At 40.3% G+C, this 21,052-nt stretch overlaps 1 protein-coding gene across 6 annotated transcripts in view; it reads left to right on the plus strand.

The window, feature by feature from the left end:
- The window catches only part of NCOA7 (nuclear receptor coactivator 7), a 169,323-nt gene that overhangs the window by 124,408 nt on the left and 23,863 nt on the right, over positions 1-21,052 (plus strand). For 4 of the 6 annotated variants that reach the window (XM_084623203.1, XM_084623204.1, XM_084623202.1 and 1 more), the window contains 7 exons: positions 19-98; positions 1,055-1,162; positions 2,580-2,693; positions 3,971-4,096; positions 6,260-6,444; positions 8,768-9,819; positions 10,921-11,089. In XM_084623203.1, coding sequence (XP_084479329.1) covers positions 19-98; positions 1,055-1,162; positions 2,580-2,693; positions 3,971-4,096; positions 6,260-6,444; positions 8,768-9,819; positions 10,921-11,089 — 1,834 coding nt within the window. The remainder of the gene's footprint in view (positions 1-18; positions 99-1,054; positions 1,163-2,579; positions 2,694-3,970; positions 4,097-6,259; positions 6,445-8,767; positions 9,820-10,920; positions 11,090-21,052) is intronic. The other 2 variants (XM_084623206.1, XM_084623205.1) reach the window with 1 other exon arrangement.

Raw genomic sequence — 21,052 nt, forward strand, 5'->3', positions numbered from 1 at the left:
TGTTTGTTTGTTCCTCAGATGACAATCAAAACAAAACCAATGAAAAGAAAGAGAAGAAAATGGTTGCTCAGAAACCCCTTGGAACTATAGAATATACTGTAAGTACTGGGTGCATAATTAGGTCATTTATTAATGTTGTTTAAAATGAGGTTGTCGAGGTTAATGAGACTCTAAAGAAACCAAACTAATATAGACACCCTTTAATTCCTTTTTAAAAATATCTTCCAAATATCCTGTGTGTAGGAAGGGAAATTGGTCTCAACGCCACAACCATCCTCTAACTTGGGCATCACCCACCCTTTCCCAGCTGCCTGCCTTCTGTATTTCCAGTTCCATAGTGGGGCCATGTAAAACCTCTCCTCTTCCTCTGAGAAAGATTTCTGTCCCATTAAATGTTGCCTAGGCCTTCTAGCAGGAATATGTTTGTACCCTGGTCATGAGATGCCAGCGTTTTCTTTTTGGAATGCCAGTGATGTACACTGCCTCTGTACCAGAAGTGATTAGTTGTGTACTGGGAGAAAGCTTACTGAAAGGTGCCAGGGACATATTGCAATGTCCCCTTTCCCTACAGATCCAGGAAGGGAAGGAACTCTTAACCTGATTCTCTCATGTGCTAGTATGCTGTTACCACCAGGCCTGCTGAGAACAGGCTTTAATCTTAACTGCTAGAATGGGTGAAAGAGTAACGAACATCAAATATATATATAATGTGTGTACAATGTGCCCCCCTCCTCCTCTCTCCTAACCAGTTCTAACTGGAAGGAGCTAAGTTAAAATGATACATTGTTTAACTAAGGTTGATGAAGCAGTGAGAGAGGGATCTTAACTGTTCTCTTTTCTCTGTTTTATAGAGTGGAAAAAGTGCTGTTAACACAGTAGCTGTTGTCTTATAATTAACTGTGTCATCTTGCAAAAATTAGATTGATAGGAAATATGTTAGATCACCAAGTCCATACCCTGCAACTGGTCTACCCGATAAAGTTTATTTAAACTATTATACTGATCCTGTACTTGATTATTGCTGTATCTTAAACATCAAGTTTCCTTTCTTCAGGCTGGAAGTCAGGACACCCTAAACAGCATAGCATTGAAATTTAACATCACTCCAAACAGACTTGTGGAGCTCAATAGGCTGTTCACACACACAATTGTTCCAGGGCAGGTAATTTTTAAGTTTTAAATACTGAAAAATTCTGATTTTTTGCTATGCGTTTAAAACCCCCACCCCCAACTTAATGAGTCTATTAGGCAGATGTATATGATGGTGATGGGCAGTAGTATAAAACCTCAGAACGGAGTCTAGCTCAGATGGTTGCAAGAATTGGTCTAGGCCCACTTGGGAATCAGGCAGCCCAGGAAGCCAGCTGGCCAGAGGCAATCTGCATGGCAGGAGCCCACAGCAGCTGCTGAGTGAAATTGACATCCTTGTCAGCTTCACCACTGCTAATAGTCAGTGAGCAGCTGCTGTCCTGGGAACATAGTTAGATATGGAAACACAATATATTGGCATTTCAGAAACAGATTTTTCCAGAATTTCTGATTTGCAAGAAATCTTGAAAATTTGATTTCATTCTGAGTCAGAACAAAACCAATTCTCAAAATTCTGAAATTTCTCTCTAACCAGAAATCCTGAGTGAATTCACGTACAGGGACGCCTTCAGTTTCTATAAAAAAAAATGTAATTTTTTGAAAATGTCTGTACTCGTAAATAATATTATGGGTTTAAAAAGTTCTGTGGTTTTAACTTTTTGACCATTGAAGAGTATTTCTTTCTGCACTTCTTTGGGCTTTGACATTGACAAATGACTGTGCAGTTTTATTTTTAAGGTCTTATGCTCCTAAAAGCTTGAAAGTCTGTAAGAGTAAAAATCCAAACAAAACATGGCTTAAATCTAAATGTCAACAAATGTTTTTATTAAAAAAATTTGTTGACATTTAGATTTATTTTTTTAAATAAAAAGTTTCCAAGGTACCTGACAGTGTTCCATTATATATTTTCTCTTGAATTCAGAAGAGTTTTTCCCTCTGACATAAATATGGTTTGGAAAAGAGAGATCTTATTGCAAAACATAATTTCCTGTAACTTCTAGCTCTAAAATTTACATTTGTTGCTTCCTCCAGTGGCTTCTCTTTTTTTTTTTTTTTTTGGGTCCAATTTTTGCCTTTATAACAGGCATCTGCTGCACTAACTTCTATAGACTATCCTGTGATGATTTCTGTATTAGTTAATCTTGTAGTTAGGTTGTAGTTTACACAGGTAAGGGAGGTTGTCATTCTTTCAAAACTGGTGTATGCTACTGCCTTTCTCAAAAAACAAAATATAGACCCTGATCCTTCAGTGAAATTCATATGGAACCCCACTGACTGACAAATAAGAATTTTAGAGATAGGAGTTATTCCAGAATGTGTTTTGCAGTGAGATGTGTTGTCAATACCAGATTGTCTTTGTTGGGACTCCTGCATAGATCTCATTGCAGAATCAGGACCATAGTGTTTATATTACATATGTCTGTCTTTTTTTCTTCTATATGTAATTATTTTAAAATAAGTTATTTGTGTTTAATGTAATCTTTGTGTAGGTTCTCTATGTCCCAGATACTGACCACTGTTCCAGTGCTGCTAGGTTAGCGTCTTCCAGTCCTGGTGCTCCTGTTTCTCCTTCATCATCAGATGCTGAATATGATAAACTTCCTGTAAGTAAATCTTGTGTTTATAGAACACTGTCTCTTTGAAGCTCAGGTTAAATCCTATTAAATAGTTATTTTTGATGAGCTTACAATTGAGGCATTGTAGAAAATGGCATTAAAACCAGCTGATGGGTTTGAGCCAGTTGTTCCTGGGAGTTTAGATGTTTCTGTGCTGCTGTTTACACAGTTACACCAATCCTCACCCCCAAATCTATGGCTATTTAAGAGAGATTTGAGACTAGAATGCAGTAAACTGCTGAGAGTGTTAAGCCTCAGTCCTACAATCTGATCCATGAAAATGGAATCCCATTAAAGCCAGTGGGGCTGTGTGCATTGGTATTTCCATGTCAGTCAAATTGAAGAATTGGGCCTTAGCCAGTGTTCTCTCTAATTTTTCCCACCCATGTGCAGAATGAATTTTATTATGTGCACCAGTACGGAGGTGATTTGTGACACATCACATTCATATTGGTGCACATAACAACATTCATGGGGTGGGGGTGGGGCCGAGGGGTTTTTGTGCGAGGGGGCTCAATTGAGGCAGAGGGTTGGGGTGCAGGGGTGTGAGGGATCCAGCTGGGGGTGTGGGCTCTGGGGTGGCGCTGGGGATGAGGTTTGGGTGCAGGGGTTTGAGGGCTGCGGCTGGGGGTGTGGGCTCTGGGGTGGGGCTGGGGATGATGGGTTTGGGATGCAGGAGGGTGCTCTGGGGCTACTGCGCAGAGAGAGGACCCCCACGCTCTCTCCCCGCAGCAGCACCTGGGCTGGGGCGGAGAGGCGCTTGTCCCTGCCTTGGGAGCTCTGGGGCTGGGGCTGCAGGGTAGGCACCCCAGCTCCAGCAGGGTCGGCAGGCTGGCTGTGCCGCAGCTGGGACCACCAGGCTGCTCCAGGGTCAGGCTGCACCTGGGCCTGATCCGGCCACGGCAGGTCTGGGCCGCAGGGTGAGTTCCCTAAGTGTCTGCGTGGCACTAAATAGGCTACTGCACAGCCTATAGGCCTAAGTGTGGTTAATTTAGGTGTCTAACTGAAAACTGTTGTAGTGCGTGGTTTTGTTTTTTCTTAATTTCCCGTCTGTCATTTACTTGGAGATTTTTTTTTATAAAGTTATAAACAAAACATGGTCACATGCTGGGGGGAGTATGAAATATAAATCTGGCCGTGTTTTTCCTTTAAACCAAAAGGAAAATTGTTAATGGACCTTGGTCTTTAATTTTTCAAAAACTAAGAAAGAACATGTCTGTGAAACTGGTCCTGTTGTTTCGCACTGAGGCTTTTGCTTTTTAAAGGATGCTGACTTGGCAAGAAAGGCCTTCAAACCAATTGAGAGAGTCCTGTCATCTACCTCGGAGGAAGATGAACCAATAGTTGTCAAATTTTTAAAAATGAATTGCCGTTACTTCACAGATGGTAAGGTAAGTGGAGCTTGTGCCTTGTGTCTCATTCGAGATCCTTTTAGAGAGTGAACTTTTGTTGTTAGTGTAAGTCAGAGGCCAACAGCAGGGTTGGGAGCCAAGCATAACGTAAGCAAGTGCTCTGGACATTCTGTTTGTTACTTCGCACTATACTGACATATTTGCTCTTTACATCCATTTACTTATTACAGTGACTGCTTGATAGAAGACTAGTTCTTCCTTCCCACCCATCTCTTTCTCCTTTATAGCCTTTTATTAGAAAGGTCTCCTTCCAAGAATTGTTGGGGGGGCACCCATCTGCTAGGAAGACACCCGTACAGAGAGTATTGCACTTCATAGTTCCACTAATCATGATATACAAAACGCCTGAGCAGAGACTGCCAAGTTCCATCAAATTACAGGATCACTTTATAAAATGGACAAATGTCCCTTTTCGTTGTTGTATGTGTGTGACCTGAATTGGCTTTGAACTCTCTTTAGAGGTAAATGCACAAGATCAGGGCAGATCTTCGTTCTCTCACTCCTGAAGTATGAAAACTCTGTTTCCTTACGCTTATTTATTTTTCTTATCTACTCTTGTTGTTTTTCATTTAAGTCTCCTATAAAAGATGTTTACACACTTAAGTTTTCCCATTCTTTGGAGTCAACAGGAAACACCTGAGATACTAATTGTTTCAACTTAGCTTTATTTTTCTTTTGTCCTATTGTTTTGTGTTTGCTTTTTCTGGTTCTGAATAGATGTGGAATATGCATTTAACCAACTTGGAGTTTTTGTAGAAAGTAGCAGAATACTACAGTGTGTCTTATGCAGAAATTTGTACAACATAGTGCTTTCTTATATGAAGCTTTTTTGATACTGGGTTCCATTTCACAAAATATATAACTGGTCACTTTCTTTGAAGCCTGCGTATGCTTTAGGAGCCAAAAACAGCTTCACACCTCAGCAGTCCAGTGTGGACTTTGTTCTTGGTAACATATCTTCAAGCAGAGCCTGATGTAGTCCTGTTTCCCCTTTGGCCCAAATACAGAACTTGGCCGATATATGTAGAATTCTGCTGTCTGTATTGAGAACAGTGACTTTGATAGCTGTGAGTTTGAATGGCAGAACCTCCCGCCATACACGCATATCACACAGAAGAAACATGTGCAAAGTATATCTTGCCTTTGTTCCACAAACTAAAGGTAACATGTGCTCCCTAGTATCGATCTGTTTGTTTTGTATCTCTTCCTCTGGCTTCCTAGCCTCCACTGGCATGACTTGCTGGTTGACTAGCCTTTTCCTTAGTGATGCTTGCAGTGTTATGCAGGCTAATCTTATTGTCATTTGGGCCTTGTGACAACTGTCTGTCAAATGACTTAAGATCAAGTGCAGCATTAGCTGAAAATTTGGTCATGATTGTAGGCTACTAAAAGGCCACATCCATGAGCCCCATATCTGGTTGTGGGAGACAGTCGTTTGTCCAACCCAGGGCTAGTCATTTCCAAGAGTTAAAAATCTTTTCCGCAGCAGTGTAAATTGCCAGCTTGGTCCAGTGGTGACACTGGAGGGTGGAGACTGGAATCACCATGTCGGGTCCCTGTAAAATAGGTCAAGAAAAGATTTTCTGTGTACCAGATGGCGCTCTCAAGGAAGGGGATGTGGAACCCTAGATTCATCTGCTGTCAGTACAGCAACCTCTCCATGTTCCTATTACTGGGAAGCCCTGCATGTGTGCAGAAGTCCATACCAGCAGGTTGAGGTAGGGCTGCTAGCACAGATTTACCGGTGTAGCCAAAATAAAAAGTTGTTGGTGGGTTTAAAAAAAAAATCCTCTTTCCTTGCCTCTGGTTAATTAACAAGCGGCAGCTCTAGTTTATAGCAGCCAGGGATGAGAGTTAAGTACCTTGAATCCTCTTTATAACACTGTCCTTGTCAGCTAAGCATTTTGAGTGTTCCAAAGAGTTCTCTTTTTATTTATCCTTCTTTATAATACCTGGGCCAGTGCAGCTGGGAGCCAGAGTGTTCTGTTAGAAAATATTGCCCCACATGGGTATAAAGAGACATGAGAGAGAGTATTATACTAGGCAAATAACTTAAAGGTTGACACTGAGCTATTCATTAAAGTGACCTCTGGTCAGTGATTAGATTTGATATGCTAACTCTCTCTTTGTTTTTATTATTAGGGTGTAGTTGGGGGTGTCATGATAGTGACTCCAAACAACATCATGTTTGACCCACATAAGTCGGATCCTCTGGTAATTGAGAATGGCTGTGAAGAGTATGGGCTCATCTGCCCTATGGAGGAGGTTGTCTCGATAGCCCTCTACAATGATATTTCTCACATGAAGATTAAAGATGCCCTGCCATCGTAAGGAGTGTTCTTTGCTAATTGTGTTTACATCTTTATCAGCCGGGGTGGGGAAACAGAACAAGAAAAGAGAGGTTTGGTGGGAGTGGTAATAAAGTTCATGAGAAGAGACAATTAACAGTGCCTTAAAAGAAAGAGAGGCAGAAAGGTGTGATGTCCTATAAAACAGTGATTCTCAACCTGGTGTAGGTATACCCTGGGGGTATGCAAATGTCGTTCAGGGGGTACATCAGCTTATCTAGATATTTGCCTACTTTTACAACACACTACATAAAACGCAGTAGTGAAGTCAGTACAAACTAAAATTTCATACAGACAATTACTTGTTAGTACTGCTCTGTATACTATACACTGAAATGTAAGTGCAATATTTATATTCCATGGTAAAAATGAGAAAGTAAGCAATTTTTCAGTAATAGTGTGCTGTGACATTTTTATATTTTTATGTCTGATTTTGTAAGCAAGTACTCTTCTAGTGAAGTGAAACTTGGGGGTACACAAGACAAATCAGACTCCTGAAAGGGGTACAGTAGTCTGGAAAGGTTGAGAGCCACTGCTATAAAAGAAGAAGGAAAGTAAACTTTTCAACAGCAGAAAAGGAGACACGTCGTAGGTATCAAAACCTAAGAAACAGAGGACAGTGAAAACGTCCAAAGGCAAAGAGAAAGATGGCACGCCATGTGTAATGTTTGTGGTATTTATTCCTGCGGGTTAGTTTCTGCAACTGATTGAAGCCCCACAGAAAGTGTTCCACAATTTTAATGGAAGGGAGGGGGACTACAGGATGTTAACTGATCAGCTTTAGTTCAAATTGGTTGCTGTTGTGACTATATTGGTTAATGGAGCAGGTAATTTAAACGCTTCTGGTCGCAGCAGCAGGAAAATTCCTACCTCCCACAAACCTCCAAAATATCAGTCCTCTTATGTAGGAATCAGAGATCATAACCCATTTAATTTCTTCAATACACAGCAGTGTTTTCTTAGCTGGTATTTTCCCTTTTATGCTTCGTCAATTGTACCTTGATGATAAACACTGTCCACAGGTGTGTTCTAGAAAACAACTTGTCTTCTCAATGCAGCTAACAGGGTTTCACCGTTTTAAATAAATGCGTCATCTTCCCTCTTCTCCCCTACGCAACAAAAAACAATTAGTCATAGCATCTCAGCCACGCAAAACAAAGGCAGCTAGCCCTGCAGAGATGTATAGTGGGGATATAGTCATAGGTAAGGCTAAGATTTTGTCACTGATTTTTACTAAAAATCACTGACTAGTCTCAGGCAATAAACAAAAATTCACAGAAGCCGTCGACCTGTCTGTGACTTTTACTAAAGATAATGGGGTGGCTTGGGGCTCCAGGGCCCCCCACGGCAGCTTGGGGCTTTGGTCCTAGGGCTGAGGTGGAAAATCTCACTGAGGTCTCTGAAAGTTACAGAATCTGTGGCCTCTGTGACATAATCTGATCCTTAGTCATGGGGTTTCCTGTCTTATCTGTTTAGACCTCTATACCATACTTGCCATCCCAGTATCTTGGTGGGAAAATATATAAGCTTTCATTATCTGTTCTCAGACTCTTTAACCTTGACCTGTGTGAATAATAAAGTAAATAAAGATCTTGAGCTATATGTCCTTATATTTCCAAGATTTTTCTACTTTCAGGCTCTTTGATGGCTTGCCCCCCCCCTCCCCCCCGATCCCTAAAGTTTCTGGGGAAATCCTGCAGTCAAATGATCAATTTTAGCATTGAGGGAATAACAAGTAATAAGAGTGACTTATGCCTTGTAGGGCATTTACAGCTCTAAAGTTGTGTAAGTGCTTTAAAAATGTAGAGGTTCTCTCTGTGGTTTTCTGTACTTTCAATAATTAACTTCTACCATTTAAAGAAGCAGGAATGCGGCAAGAGCCCAGAGTATTGTCCCAGACATTCCACTCTTCTTTTATAAAGGATGAGAAGTAACAGAATACACAGGCCTAGATCCTTAGGTGGCACAAATCAGTGCAGGTCCTTTGACTTCAGTAAAGCAATGCCATTTTACACCACCTGGCCTTATTTTTGTATTATTGAGTACCTGATGACGCATACCATGTTGATTACATATGTACCATATCTTCCCCCATGAGATTATACTTGGCAGAATTACTCATCTTTTTAAAGTTATACTTCCTATAGCTTCTTCATTTTGATACCATGTATTTCAGCTGGCTTACATTTTATTTGTACATTTTTTGGTTTGGTTTTGTTTAAAATCATTTTGACATATTTAAGTTGTTTTCTTTTCCATTTTGTTTTAACATCCCACGTACATCCACCATTTCTCCTGACAGTGACATTCCAAAGGATCTTTGTCCTTTGTACAGGCCAGGAGAGTGGGAAGACCTTTCCTCTGAGAAAGATATCAACCCTTTCAGCAAATTCAAGTCCCTGAGCAAGGAGAAGAGGCATCAAAATGGGGATGATTCCAAATCAATAAAGTCTTTGGACAAGGAGAAGTCTGCAGATTTTGAACTTCTTAAGCCTTCTGACAGTCCTGTTTCAATGGAATCTAAGTCACTGGAACCTCCCAATGACATGGCCTCCGCTGAACCATCTGAAAGGTCTGCTGTAGGGGGACATACCAAGGAACCTTCTGGGGGAAAAGCTGCTTCAGATTCCAAAACCAAAGAACATTCCCTTATAGGAGGAGGAGATGATGACTTCGTTGAACTGCAAGAGACTGCATCTCCTACAAATACCAGATTAGACAGAAAAGATGCAGTAAGAGAAGGTTTTCCTTTTGACCCCAAGGAGTCAGGGAAAGCCAGGTCGCAAGTAACCAAATCTCTTTCAGAAGTCCAGGACCTACTGGCATTTGATTCCTTGGACACAAAGAATGATGTTGAACCCAAAGCTGATATAGACTTAGAATCATGTGAGAAGCAAGATGTCATGCCAGAAGTAAACAAGTGTGCCAGTTCCCCGACAGGTAAGGTGGAGACTACACTGGACACTCAAAAGGAGCTAGATAAAAACAAACTTATTGAGTTTTACCTCAATAAAGATAAAGATGGGTCACAGTCTTCTGAAAACCTACATAAGGCTGGAATTGGTGAAGGTGAAAACAATAAAGTAACAGGCATAGACCTCACACTTAGCTGTTCAGAGTCCCAAGTTAACAAACTTGTTACAGTTAAAAGTGGGGAGCCCGATTCAAGCTGCATTGAAAGGAAAGAGCCTTCACTGGAAGTCAGCTTGCCTGCAGTGGAGGAAAAGGATCTTAAAGAGTCTGTGAAATCCTCATCGGTACCATCTCTGGACAAGGCGTATCAAGAAACACAGTTGGACAATAACTCAGAAATCAGACTGTGGCTGTTACAGAGAATTCAAGTACCAATTGAAGGTAGGTCTCTGTCTATCCTTATTCTGTTAACTGTGGGAGCTGGGCAGTATCAATTCAGTGCTCACTAGGATGATCTTCCTGTTAATTTCCTTTTCAGTGTAGTTTGGTATTTTACAATATAAATCTTCAGGCGATAACTTGACTGTACAAATTCTCAATCCAGAAGTAATGTAGGAGAAAAAGGATCCCTTCTAATTGTTTGGGCTACTGAGTTTGACAAATGGCTAACGTGCTTTGTCCATGTTTAGTAACTATTTTTTGTAACATTTTAGCGATAAGTGCAATAAAATGTCATCCATTTATAGAGTTGACTGACACACAGTGGCTGAAAGATTACTATTATTTTGCTATGTATTGACATGATCTGCAGTTCCATTGAAGACTGCCAATGTACTTCTAATGTGTAAAAATCCAGAGTAGTACACAGCAACATATTGACTCTAAAGAGTGTGTGTGTGTGCAGGCGTGCACATGTTTATACTGTTTCTTAGTCCTTTTTGTGCTACTGGACCACCCAAGATGTGCTGCTGAGCAGGAGTATAAGCACAGTCTTGCTGAGTGACCATTCTGTTTGTTCTACTATTATGTGACTCTTGATGAAATATAGGAGCACGTTGGAAAATGTGGAATTCTCTTGAACTTGAAAACTCTTGAACAGTTGGAGCCAAACTGACCTCCAGTTTACATAGCACGTGTGAGGTTTGGTTGTGTTTCTTTTTTTTTTTTTTTTTTTTGGCAAGTCTACGGGCCTCATTCTCCCTTAAAACCAGGGTAGCAAACTCCATTGACTTCAGTAGAGAGAGCCTTGATTTACAACAGAGTAGGACAGAGGAGAATCATAGTCTAGAGGTCACAAATTGTGTCTGGGGGGGTGGGGAATTTAAATCTCCCCTTTGGAAAAGGTCTGTGTACCACTGACAGTTCTTCGGCATCTGTCTTACTGAAAAGGTGGTCTTCGGGCCTTCCCAGGGTGAATGTGGCAAACTTGAGTTTCCCAGTGCTGTTGAATATTCCTTCCCAGAAGGAGATTGATCTTTGTGTCTGTATCTAAGCTACCAGTACTGTACTGGAAGCCTATCATTCCTTTTTTCTCTGATTCAGATATGCTTCCTTCAAAAGAGGAGAAAAGCAAGACCCCTCCAATGTTCCTGTGTATCAAAGTGGGCAAGCCAATGAGAAAATCCTTTGTTGCTCAAAGCACCACCATGGCACAGCAGTATGGTAAAAGGAGAAAGCAGCCGGAGTACTGGTTTGCTGTTCCTCGGGAAAGGTAGGCTGCAGTGCATGATACAAAGACATTTGTCTCTTCATTAATTATCAACCATATCAACAATTTTAGGGGCAAATCCTGACACCTGCTATCCCACACCAGAGTTTGCACAAGAGCCCAAATGCAGCAGGAATGCTAGGAGGTAGAGTCTGTGTGGTGTTCTTGAGGATGCAGGGGAAGTGTGTGGGGTGAAGAGGGATTGGATGCACAAAGGAAAGCGTACTACTCCTTAGCAGCATGTGAGCAGATAGTTGTTTGGGAGGTGGGGATTAAGGAGTGACTGTCAAGGAAGTTCAGTTGTTTGTTTAGAAGAGTATAAATTGTAATAAATAATTTTCAACAAAGGAGGGTTGGATTCCTGCACACAAGAATTCCAGATTTTTTTTTTTTCTTTTTCGATGAGCCTTTATGTCCCTTGTATTCTGAATTGAATGAGACCGCTGTGAAAAAAAACAATTTATTCTGCTGGAAGGATATATTGTGTATAGTAGTTGAATAATTTCTTGCTTAAACTTATTCTAAGATCCATAGAATAATTTCTTGCTTAAACTTATTCTAAGATCCATAAGAATTATAGCATCATGATTCACTTGAATTTCTAGCCTGTTAAAATATTATTTATTCCACTGGAATTTATAGCTTGTAAAGATAGTCATGTGGCCGCTGCAGAGAAATTCTGTCAAATGTGGGCATATCAAAAGGTATTGCTTCCTTCAAATCTCAAGAGTACAATACTTAGGTCTGCATTTCAATGTGGTTATGTAAAAATAGTGGCATCTTACTCACATCTGTTCCCAGTTTGTATTTGGAGACTGATTGTCTGTCAAATGCTTTAGAAAGTGGCCAGTGCCATTGTACCTAAGTTTTGTTAACAGCATGGAGCCAACACGATTATGTGAGCTGGATCTATTCGGGCTTACACATAGAATTTTTTAAGTTCCAATTTCAAACTCTGCCTGTCAATTCCACTTGTGCAGTTACAAGTTACATAGGTGTCCGAGTATGGATGGAAGTCAGTGAGGCTTCTTTGGTGTAAATTAGGGCAGAATTGGATTTGCAGGACCTCTTACAACTGCAATGATGTACAAGCCAAAAGGAAGCCAATTTGATTTTTTTTTAACTCCCCATATTGAGTTTGTGGGGTTGGCACATCACAAAATTATCTTCTTACACAGCAAGTTAGCTTAGTTTGCTAGTAGGTCAGTGAGCAGCAATAAATGCAGAACCCCACAATGCCAGTTATTTTAAAGGTCATTTTTCAAAGTAAATCACCCGTTAAACCATGCTCTTGATTTTTCTCCTTTTTGGCAGATGTGGACCAGTTTGCAAAAACTGCTTACCTGGATTTCACTGTACCAATAACCTCTAGCTTTCACTGATGAACAAAAGAGCATAACTGGCTGTATTTGCTCATCAAACTTGTTGAAATAAGGCTTTAATGCAGTCAATTACTTAAAGTCTCATTTCCGATTGCTAAATTTTCTTTGCAATGGTATGGCTTTTTCAGACTTATGTTCTGAGAGAGCTTTTTTCCAGCCGCTGCCGTTTTCCACATACAACCCTCATACTCTCTTTCTCTCCCCCGCCCCACAGCATTCTGCTATTGTATTGCTATAATGGACTCACATAATATTCAGAGCTGCTCAGTTAGTTCTATTGATGGTCCAAAAATTAAGGAGAGAGAATTATCCCACTGTTGCAAATATCAGTCAGGGGTTTTAAGCTATAGGCAGTTTTTAAAAATCATATTTTCCTAATCTTCTAATAGTTTCAGAATACAAAAAACCAAAGATAAAATTAGCTATGTCTGATCCCCTGGTGCATTTTAGAAAGGAGTTAGTTAAGCAGAGCAGTGGTGTGGAACTTGCTGACTCAGAGAGAAAGGTTTAATCTGGCTGGAATGTTGGTAGTAGTTAAATTTATAGTGGTTTGAGCAGTAGTTGAAGATAGCCAGTGAATTAAAAGCTATGTGCAGAACCCAGTACTTGCTTCCTGTGGGGTCACAAAACTGTAGATTAAGAAAATTCTAGATTCAAATGTGAGTCAGCACTTCAGAGTTAGAACGATACTGTAACTTAATGCAAGGCCAGTATTGCTTTGTCGGTGGTGTATCTAATTTAATGTTGTATAAAAAATGCTAAATCACTTTCTCTGATTGCTTATTCTGTGTTCAAGGATAAATCTGAAATATATATATTAACCTTAGCCATGCTCGAAAAATAACTTGCCTACCTGTCATTGCGGAGTAGAAAATATTTCTGGCGAGTGAAGTGGCCACGTATAATTTAAGCTATTTTTTTAAAACTAATTTTCTAGCCCTTTTGATTACAAAGAAATCATTCTAAATGTGAACTGCTGTTGCCGAGTCTGCAGGCTGACCGCTCCAGTATTCTGCTGCTGCTGCTCTTAACTTTGTCAAAGAGCCTCACAGTGAAATCAACAAGACTGGTGACTTTTCAGAGCTGCTATTCAAAACCTTGACAGTTTCACTGTGTCCATAATCAGGTCCGTTTCACTGTGCCATTCCTTGGGAAAGCTGTGAACAGCAGATCATGTAGGGCTGTTTTTGTTTGTTTCCATAGATCAAAAAAATGCTTTGTTTAGTTACAAAACTTCAGGTGCTTATGAAATTATTCATTCCAAATGTGTAGTAAAAAAATCTGTATAGGCTCAATAGCCACATACAAACCCTCTCAACCTGCCACAAGTGAAACCAAATTCTCCCCTCTGCGACCCAGTCATAGTAACCTGTGTGACATCTTAGTTGGTCTTTGTTTTATTCATTAAGACTTAAAATTGTAGCCAGAACGTGGAGAAATCAGCATCCATGCTGCCAGTCATTCTGTCTAGTTAAATTTCCCCCATAGTTTCAACTCCAATGAGTTTATTCCATCCTATACTTTCTTGTAGTGTTGCTGTGTGCTGTTAAACCACTGCTGTAAATAACCCCACGGGTGACTGCATTTCAGTGGTGGTGAGATAATGGGAACTTAAACTGCTCCTCCCAGTATAGTACTTGCTATGTGCATACATAGTGCAGGCACCCTGGTCTTTCAGTCTGGCATGTTTCATGAGTGCTAAAGTCACATGACAAAAGTTACTTCATGATTTTCAAATTTAGTTTCATACCATCATATACCTGTCTGAATTAGTCTGTTTTTCAGTGTTTTCTGTAAGCCACTTCAAACATCACTAGTGGAGACACAAAAAAACTTCATTCCTTAGTTTTAACTGTTTTTAATAGCTTTTACTACAACTTTTAAAAAAAATATGTGCAGAACCCAGTATTTTCTTCCTGTGCCACAAAACTGTAGCAAAATTGTAAACAGCTAATGTAACCACCTCGTCTTCTGTCTCAATTCTTCTACTGGATTCCTTCTCGTGCAATACATGACTTACAAGTTTCAGAAAGTCCCAAAAATATGTCTCTCCATTATCCCTGATGATGTAGTTGAGTTAATCGGTGACTCCAGGGCTGCTCTTTTGATTGCAAAATCACAGCAGGCCTTGTCTCTAGCACGTAACTGGGAAGATGTAATCATTAAAGAAGTCTCAGCTGAAAAAGGTGCACTTCATAAGGGAACTTCTTGCGCTGCTGTTTGGCAGAGTAGCACTAATGCTTTTGGACAGTGACTGAGAGTAACTGATTCGCTTGCTGGTAGACCTGACAATGGGTGTTGCTTACAGCGTTGGAGAGTAAGTATAAATGGGCTTGTATTGTATGGCTTTATATTTCGCTGGAACTAAGTGAATCTGTAGAATTACATTTCTGAATTGATCCTCAGTTGTTGTTGAGGATATTAGGCTAGAAGTTGAGCTACTCTTAAAATTATTTCTTTAAAGGCATTGAGAGGAAAAATATCTAGTGCTGGAAAGTAAACAACTGTAGAATGGTTTTTAGTTTAAGGTATGTATGGAAAGTGATGAAAAAACACAGATTAAGGAAGACTAGTATGAAATTATTCAAGGTGAAACACACTATTCAATAATTTCTTCATTTTTGTTTTAAATTCTGCTTTGTGAGGACTGAAGTGTACATACATATCAGGCTTGAATCCAGAACTGCCAAATATACACTTACAAATTCAAAACACAAAAGTGCATGCTACTTTAATTTTTTTTTCTAATTACTACAATATTCAGAGTAGTTTCCATACTAAAAAGTAAACCTTGTTCGTTATCAACAGTAGCCTTTCATCAGCCAAATGTATAGATTTATTTTTTGCCTTGGTATCAGCATCCAGGAAACGGTAAGTTCAGGAATCGACTCTCTCTCATTGGCACTCCCTTATTATGTTTGGTGCACACAGTAGCTTCAGGAAAGAAAGGTAGTAGGGTTTTGGTGCTTGATGAATATGGGCAATTTCTGTTTCCAACACAGTTAATTTTATATGACAGGATGAAATTCTGGCTGGTTTGTCTTTTGTTCATGGGAACCCTGGCTGTAAACAAACTGTGACATTCAGCTGAGAAGAGATTAGTGGTTATTGAAGTTGGATCTCTTGCAAGAAATTTCAAACAAGTTGAATTCCATTCTAACTAGCAAGGGTCTAGAATCATAACATGGTCCCATGTCAAATACACCAGGACTGTACATCATGGATGGTGTGACAGGGATCCATTTGGATTTTGACATGACTGGACATTGGTGCTAGGGACATCTGGAGAGGCTGGCCCCTAAATTTCCCTCCCTTTCCTATTGTTGGTATGATTCATGGAACAGACTGGATAAAGTTAAGGATTGGACTCCTTGGGTCATCCCAGCACCAATGTCTGGTGCCCTTTGAAACTTCAAATAGGTAAGAGACCAAGTCATAGATAGATTAGGTTTTCAGTGTGTTCTGGAATGTGTTCTAGTCATGCAGCCAGTGGGTGCCTTGGATTTTCACTTTCATATACCCTTTATAGATTCTAAAGCTAGAAAGGACCACTGTCATAGTGTAGCCTGTCCTCCTATGTAGCACAAGCCACGAGACTTCCTTGATCCCAGAACTGAATACAGGATTCCAGTAGCAGTCACACCTGTGCCAAATGCAGAGGTAATATAACATCCTTACTTGTACTTAATATTTCCTATTCCCAATGATCATGTTAACCTTTTTAACCACAACATTGCACAGCAAGCTTGCATTCAGCTGATCATCCACCATTACACTCAAGTATTTTTCAGAGTCACTGCTTCCCATGACGGAGTAGCCCATTCTCGTCTTCACTACAGAGTTTTGTAGACAAAAATTATGCTGCTTTAATTAAAGCATTTTAATTGAACTGCTGTTGCATGTCCACATTATGCTCTTTGTGTCGGCAGAGTGCATCCACCCTAACAGCTCGTATGTTGACACAGAGAGCAGTGCACTGTGGTAGCTATCCCACTGTGCAACTGGCACAGGGTGCTTTGGGAAGGGTTTGCAACACCTTATGGGGCAGGTACAGCATCACATGTTGCAGGTTTCTCAATTGCATTGTTCCAAGGGCATCCTAGTAGATTGCAGCTCCTTTCCAACTGAAGTGGGCTGGGGGTGGGAGGAGACAGAAACCAAGTGTGTGGACCCCCCGCATACACATCAGCCCTCAGCTCTGCACAGCTCAGCACTCTCTTCTCCCATCCTTCCCGCAGCAGCAGCCCACTCTGCCTGCCTGCCTGTAGTTCTGTGACTCTCCAGCTGCTGGGAGCAATATCCACAGCAGCTCTGCTTCCCCCAGAGCTTTGAAAAGGGAGGGGTGCATGACTGCATAGCTAGATGAAGGGCAGCCATCAGCCTCCCTGCCTGCCGCACTGCACTGCACCTCCCCCCCCCAGCAACAGTCTGCCTGCTGCTGTGTTCCTAGTGCAGGGGGAGAGGATTCCGGAGGCATGCTCAGCTGTCAGAACTTCCCAGAGCTTTGAAAGGAGAGGGGCACATGCCTGCAGGGCAGCTGAGTTCAAAACAGTGAGCAGAGCAGTCGTGGCAGGCATTGTGGGATACTGGGGGAGGCCAGCTCTGGCGATATAAGAAACGGCAGTGTCTACATCAGTGGTTCTCAGCCCGCAGCCTGCAAGCCACTTGTGGCCCAGTCAGCGCACAGCTGTGGCCCATGTGACATCCTCAGGGCCATACAGGTAGCATACATATTGTGTGGATGCAGCCACGTAACACACAGAGAGCCGCATATGTGGCCCACACTGGTAAATAGGTTGAGAGCCACTGGTCTACACTAATGCCTTGTTGCTTTAACTTTGTTGCAAAAAGCGGTCTCTCTCGTCGAGGTGGTTTTATTTTGTCGTCAACAATGGCATTGCTGTGTGAAACCTCCTCTGTTTCGTCGACAGAACTCTGCAGTGTAGACAAGGCCTAAGTATGGTCTGCATCTTTGTTCCTGGATGTTGAAGTTTCCCACATTTCTGAATTTCAACCAGCTCTAGATTTTATATTTACTTCTAGATCATTGCTAAAATATTAAATAGCATAGGACTAAGAACTGATTCCTGCAGGGCCCAATTATAAATGCTCCTGCTCAATAACAGTCCCCATTTACAATTATATTTTGAGACCTATCAGTTAGCCAGTTTTTTAATTAATTGAAATTGCCTTGTTGATTTTTGTATCGTTCTAGTTTCTTAATCAACATGTTGTGCAGTACTAAGTCAATGCTGTTCAGAAATCTAAGTATTATAACATCAGGCTATTAATTTAAATGGGTAATCTTATCACAAATGATACCAAGTTAGTTTGAGATATTTTTCTATAAACCTATGCTGATCCGCATTAATTAAATTACCCTACTTTATTAATTGAGTCCCATATCAGCCATTCCATTATTTTTCCCAGGATTGAAGTCTGGGAAACTATGTGGGTTGCCCTCTTTCCCCCTTTTAAATATTGGTACAACATAAGCTTTTCTTCCAGTCGTCTGGAACTTCCCCAGTGTTCCAAGACCTATTAAAAAGTAAAAGGCTATTCAGGCAGCTCTCTTAAAACTCTTGGATGCAAGTTATCTGGAACTCTTGATTTAAAGATGTCTAACTTCAGTAGCTGCTGTGTAACAAGCCCTTAAGTTACTTATGTAGAATTGTTTAATCACCCTCATATGATATGAAAACATTTAGCTTTTCCCCAAATACAGAACACAAATATTTTTGAATACTTCTTGCTTTTTGCATTATTAGTGACAGTTCTACTTAATGGACCGCTACCATTGTCAAGATTCCTTTCGTTCCTGTATATTTTTAAAATACCTCTCCTTATTGTCCTTAACTCTGCTGGCAATGGATTTCATCTTGTGTCCTTTTGCTTCCCTATCAATTTCCTACAGTTTCTCACCTCTAATATATATTTACTGTTAAAAGTTTCCCTTTTTTTCTATTTGTTACATATTTATTTTTTATTACTGCTTTCAGTTTCCCTCTAAGCAAGGGTATGGGTCAGAGGTTGTTTTTTTTGTTTAACCAGCATAGCCTTCTTTCTCATGTTTTTGCTTTTGGGACATCTAGTAAAATGTTCTTGAACAGTTCCCAATTATCACTAACATTTTTCTATTTAAATTCTTTCTCCTAGCTCATCTGGCTTATAATATTCATCTTTGTGAAATGTCCCTGGTAAAGCACTGTGTGTGTGTGTGTGTATATATATTTATACATATTCAATAATATTTAATATTTATATATTTATTACTGGTTGGGACTTTATCTCTGTGCACATAACAAATGTAATCCAGTCACAGTTGCATGCATCTAGGCAACCCTTAACTTTTAGTTGTGTGATCATGTCCTCTTTATCGGCAAAATTAGGTCTAAGACAGGTTTTCCCCATGTTGGATGCAACGCTTTTTGAGTTAGGAAATTGTCAGTTATAATTTTTAGAAAGTAAGAACTGGGAATTCCTCCATTTTCACATTTATAATGTTGCACTGAACCAGAGGTGATGTGTTGTATATCACTTCTTCAGTTACCTTCAGAAGGGACATCATTTCATCCTTTGAACAACTGACCTTTTCTTGTAGTGACTGCCTAATACAAGGACCTTGGTTTGAAAAGCAGATGACTGAATTAGATAGTAAAACTGGCCTTAGTCAAAATAATTTAAAAAAATAAAAAATCTCTCAAAATTTGCCTGCCTCTTAAATAGGTCAGTGATGCAAAACTTTTCTAGCACCGTGGGTTGCACACCCTACCATTGGTACAAGGGCTGCACCTAATTTACATTAAATGTACATGGGATTTTAGCGAATGCTAACCACACAGTTTTATACTTAGACAGTGCTGTAAGCATACACAGTAGTTTTTCAGTACATGCACAGTATAATGCTTTAAGAAACTGCTATTAATGGCTCGTACTGGTTCTCTCAGTCCATCCTCTTGTCTGGCTTTGTTTTTGAGGTTGTCACGTACATTATGGAATCTGCTTTGGGTCTACAATGTATGAATTTGTCTAGCTCTGTCATAGAATTTTTTTCCCCCCACAAATATAAATACTTTCAAACATGCTTTCACAACAGTAGCTCTCTGAATATCAGTCCCTTCACAGGGATTAGTAGAAATTTAGCTAGCTTCCCAAACTTTGGATCAGAGTATTGCACGTCAGACGTGTCTAGCTCAACTGTGACTATGTTTTCTACAGGTTAAGCTAAAAATGAGTCTGTAAGCAACTTGGACATTTTGTTGTCCCCTTAGAAATTTTAAAACTGTTGATCAAATGAATGTGGAAACTTTTTCATCCATTCAGCATAGGAATCTTGCTATTACTTGAGCAAGTCAGGAAGTGGGAAAGATCATTCTGCTGAAGTTGTCCATGGGAAAAAATCTTGTAACTAGAAATAAAAGCCTTCTCTCCTCCACCATTATGATAGCCACAAGCTCTCCCAGCTTGATATTTTTTATAAGCATGCAGATTTTGTTAGCTGTTCGAGTTAGTCAGGTGGCTTCAGATTTGCAGAGAGTAGAGTCCTCAATAGCTGCAGAATAAGCCTTCCATAAGCTCTCCTAGCTGATTACTGTTGATCATCCCCAGGTTTGCTCAGCCTGTATAGTGCACATAACTTTTATTTACCACCCCCTTTTTGCATCTCTAATTTCTGTTATCCAGCCACTTTGGAGAAGCACATTAGCTAAGTAGTTGTGCTACGGTGATGGAGCAGTGAAATAGTTGTTTAATGGACATTTTAAATTGCCGTTAAACTTCAGAGATAAACTCTTCTCCACACACATCTTGCTTACCTGCCCCCATGCATCCTCCCCCACTCTGAACTCTAGGGTACAGATGTGGGGACCTGTATGAAAAACCACCTAAGCTTATCTTTACCAGCTTAGGTCAAAACTTCCCCAAGGTACAAAATCTTCCACCCTTTGTCCTTGGATTGGCCGCTACCACCACCAAACTAATACTGGTTACTGGGGAAGAGCTGTTTGGACACGTCTTTCCCCCCAAAAATACTTCCCAAAACCTTGCACCCCACTTCCTGGACAAGGTTTGGTAAAAAGCCTCACCAATTTGCCTAGGTGACTACAGACCCAGACCCTTGGATCTTAAGAACAATGAACAATCCTCCCAACACTTGCACCCCCCCCCCTTTTCTGGGAAATGTTGGATGAAAAGCGTCACTAATTTGCATAGATGACCACAGACCCAAACCCTTGGATCTGAGAACAATGAAAAAGCATTCAGTTTTCTTACAAGAAGATTTTTAATAAAAATAGAAGTAAATAGAAATAAAGAAATCCCCCCTGTAAAATCAGGATGGTAGATATCTTGCAGGGTAATTAGATTCAAAAGATAGAGAACCCCTCTAGGCAAAACCTTAAGTTACAAAAAAAATACACAGACAGAAATAGTTATTCTATTCAGCACAGTTCTTTTCTCAGCCATTTAAAGAAATCATAATCTAACACATATCTAGCTAGATTACTTACTAAAAGTTCTAAGACTCCATTCCTGGTCTATCTCCGGCAAAGACAGAATATAGACAGACACATAGACCCTTTGTTTC

This window comes from Lepidochelys olivacea, assembly GCF_965140295.1.
Source record: "Lepidochelys olivacea isolate rLepOli2 genome assembly, chromosome: 3".
In the NCBI taxonomy this organism is placed as follows: domain Eukaryota; kingdom Metazoa; phylum Chordata; order Testudines; family Cheloniidae; genus Lepidochelys; species Lepidochelys olivacea.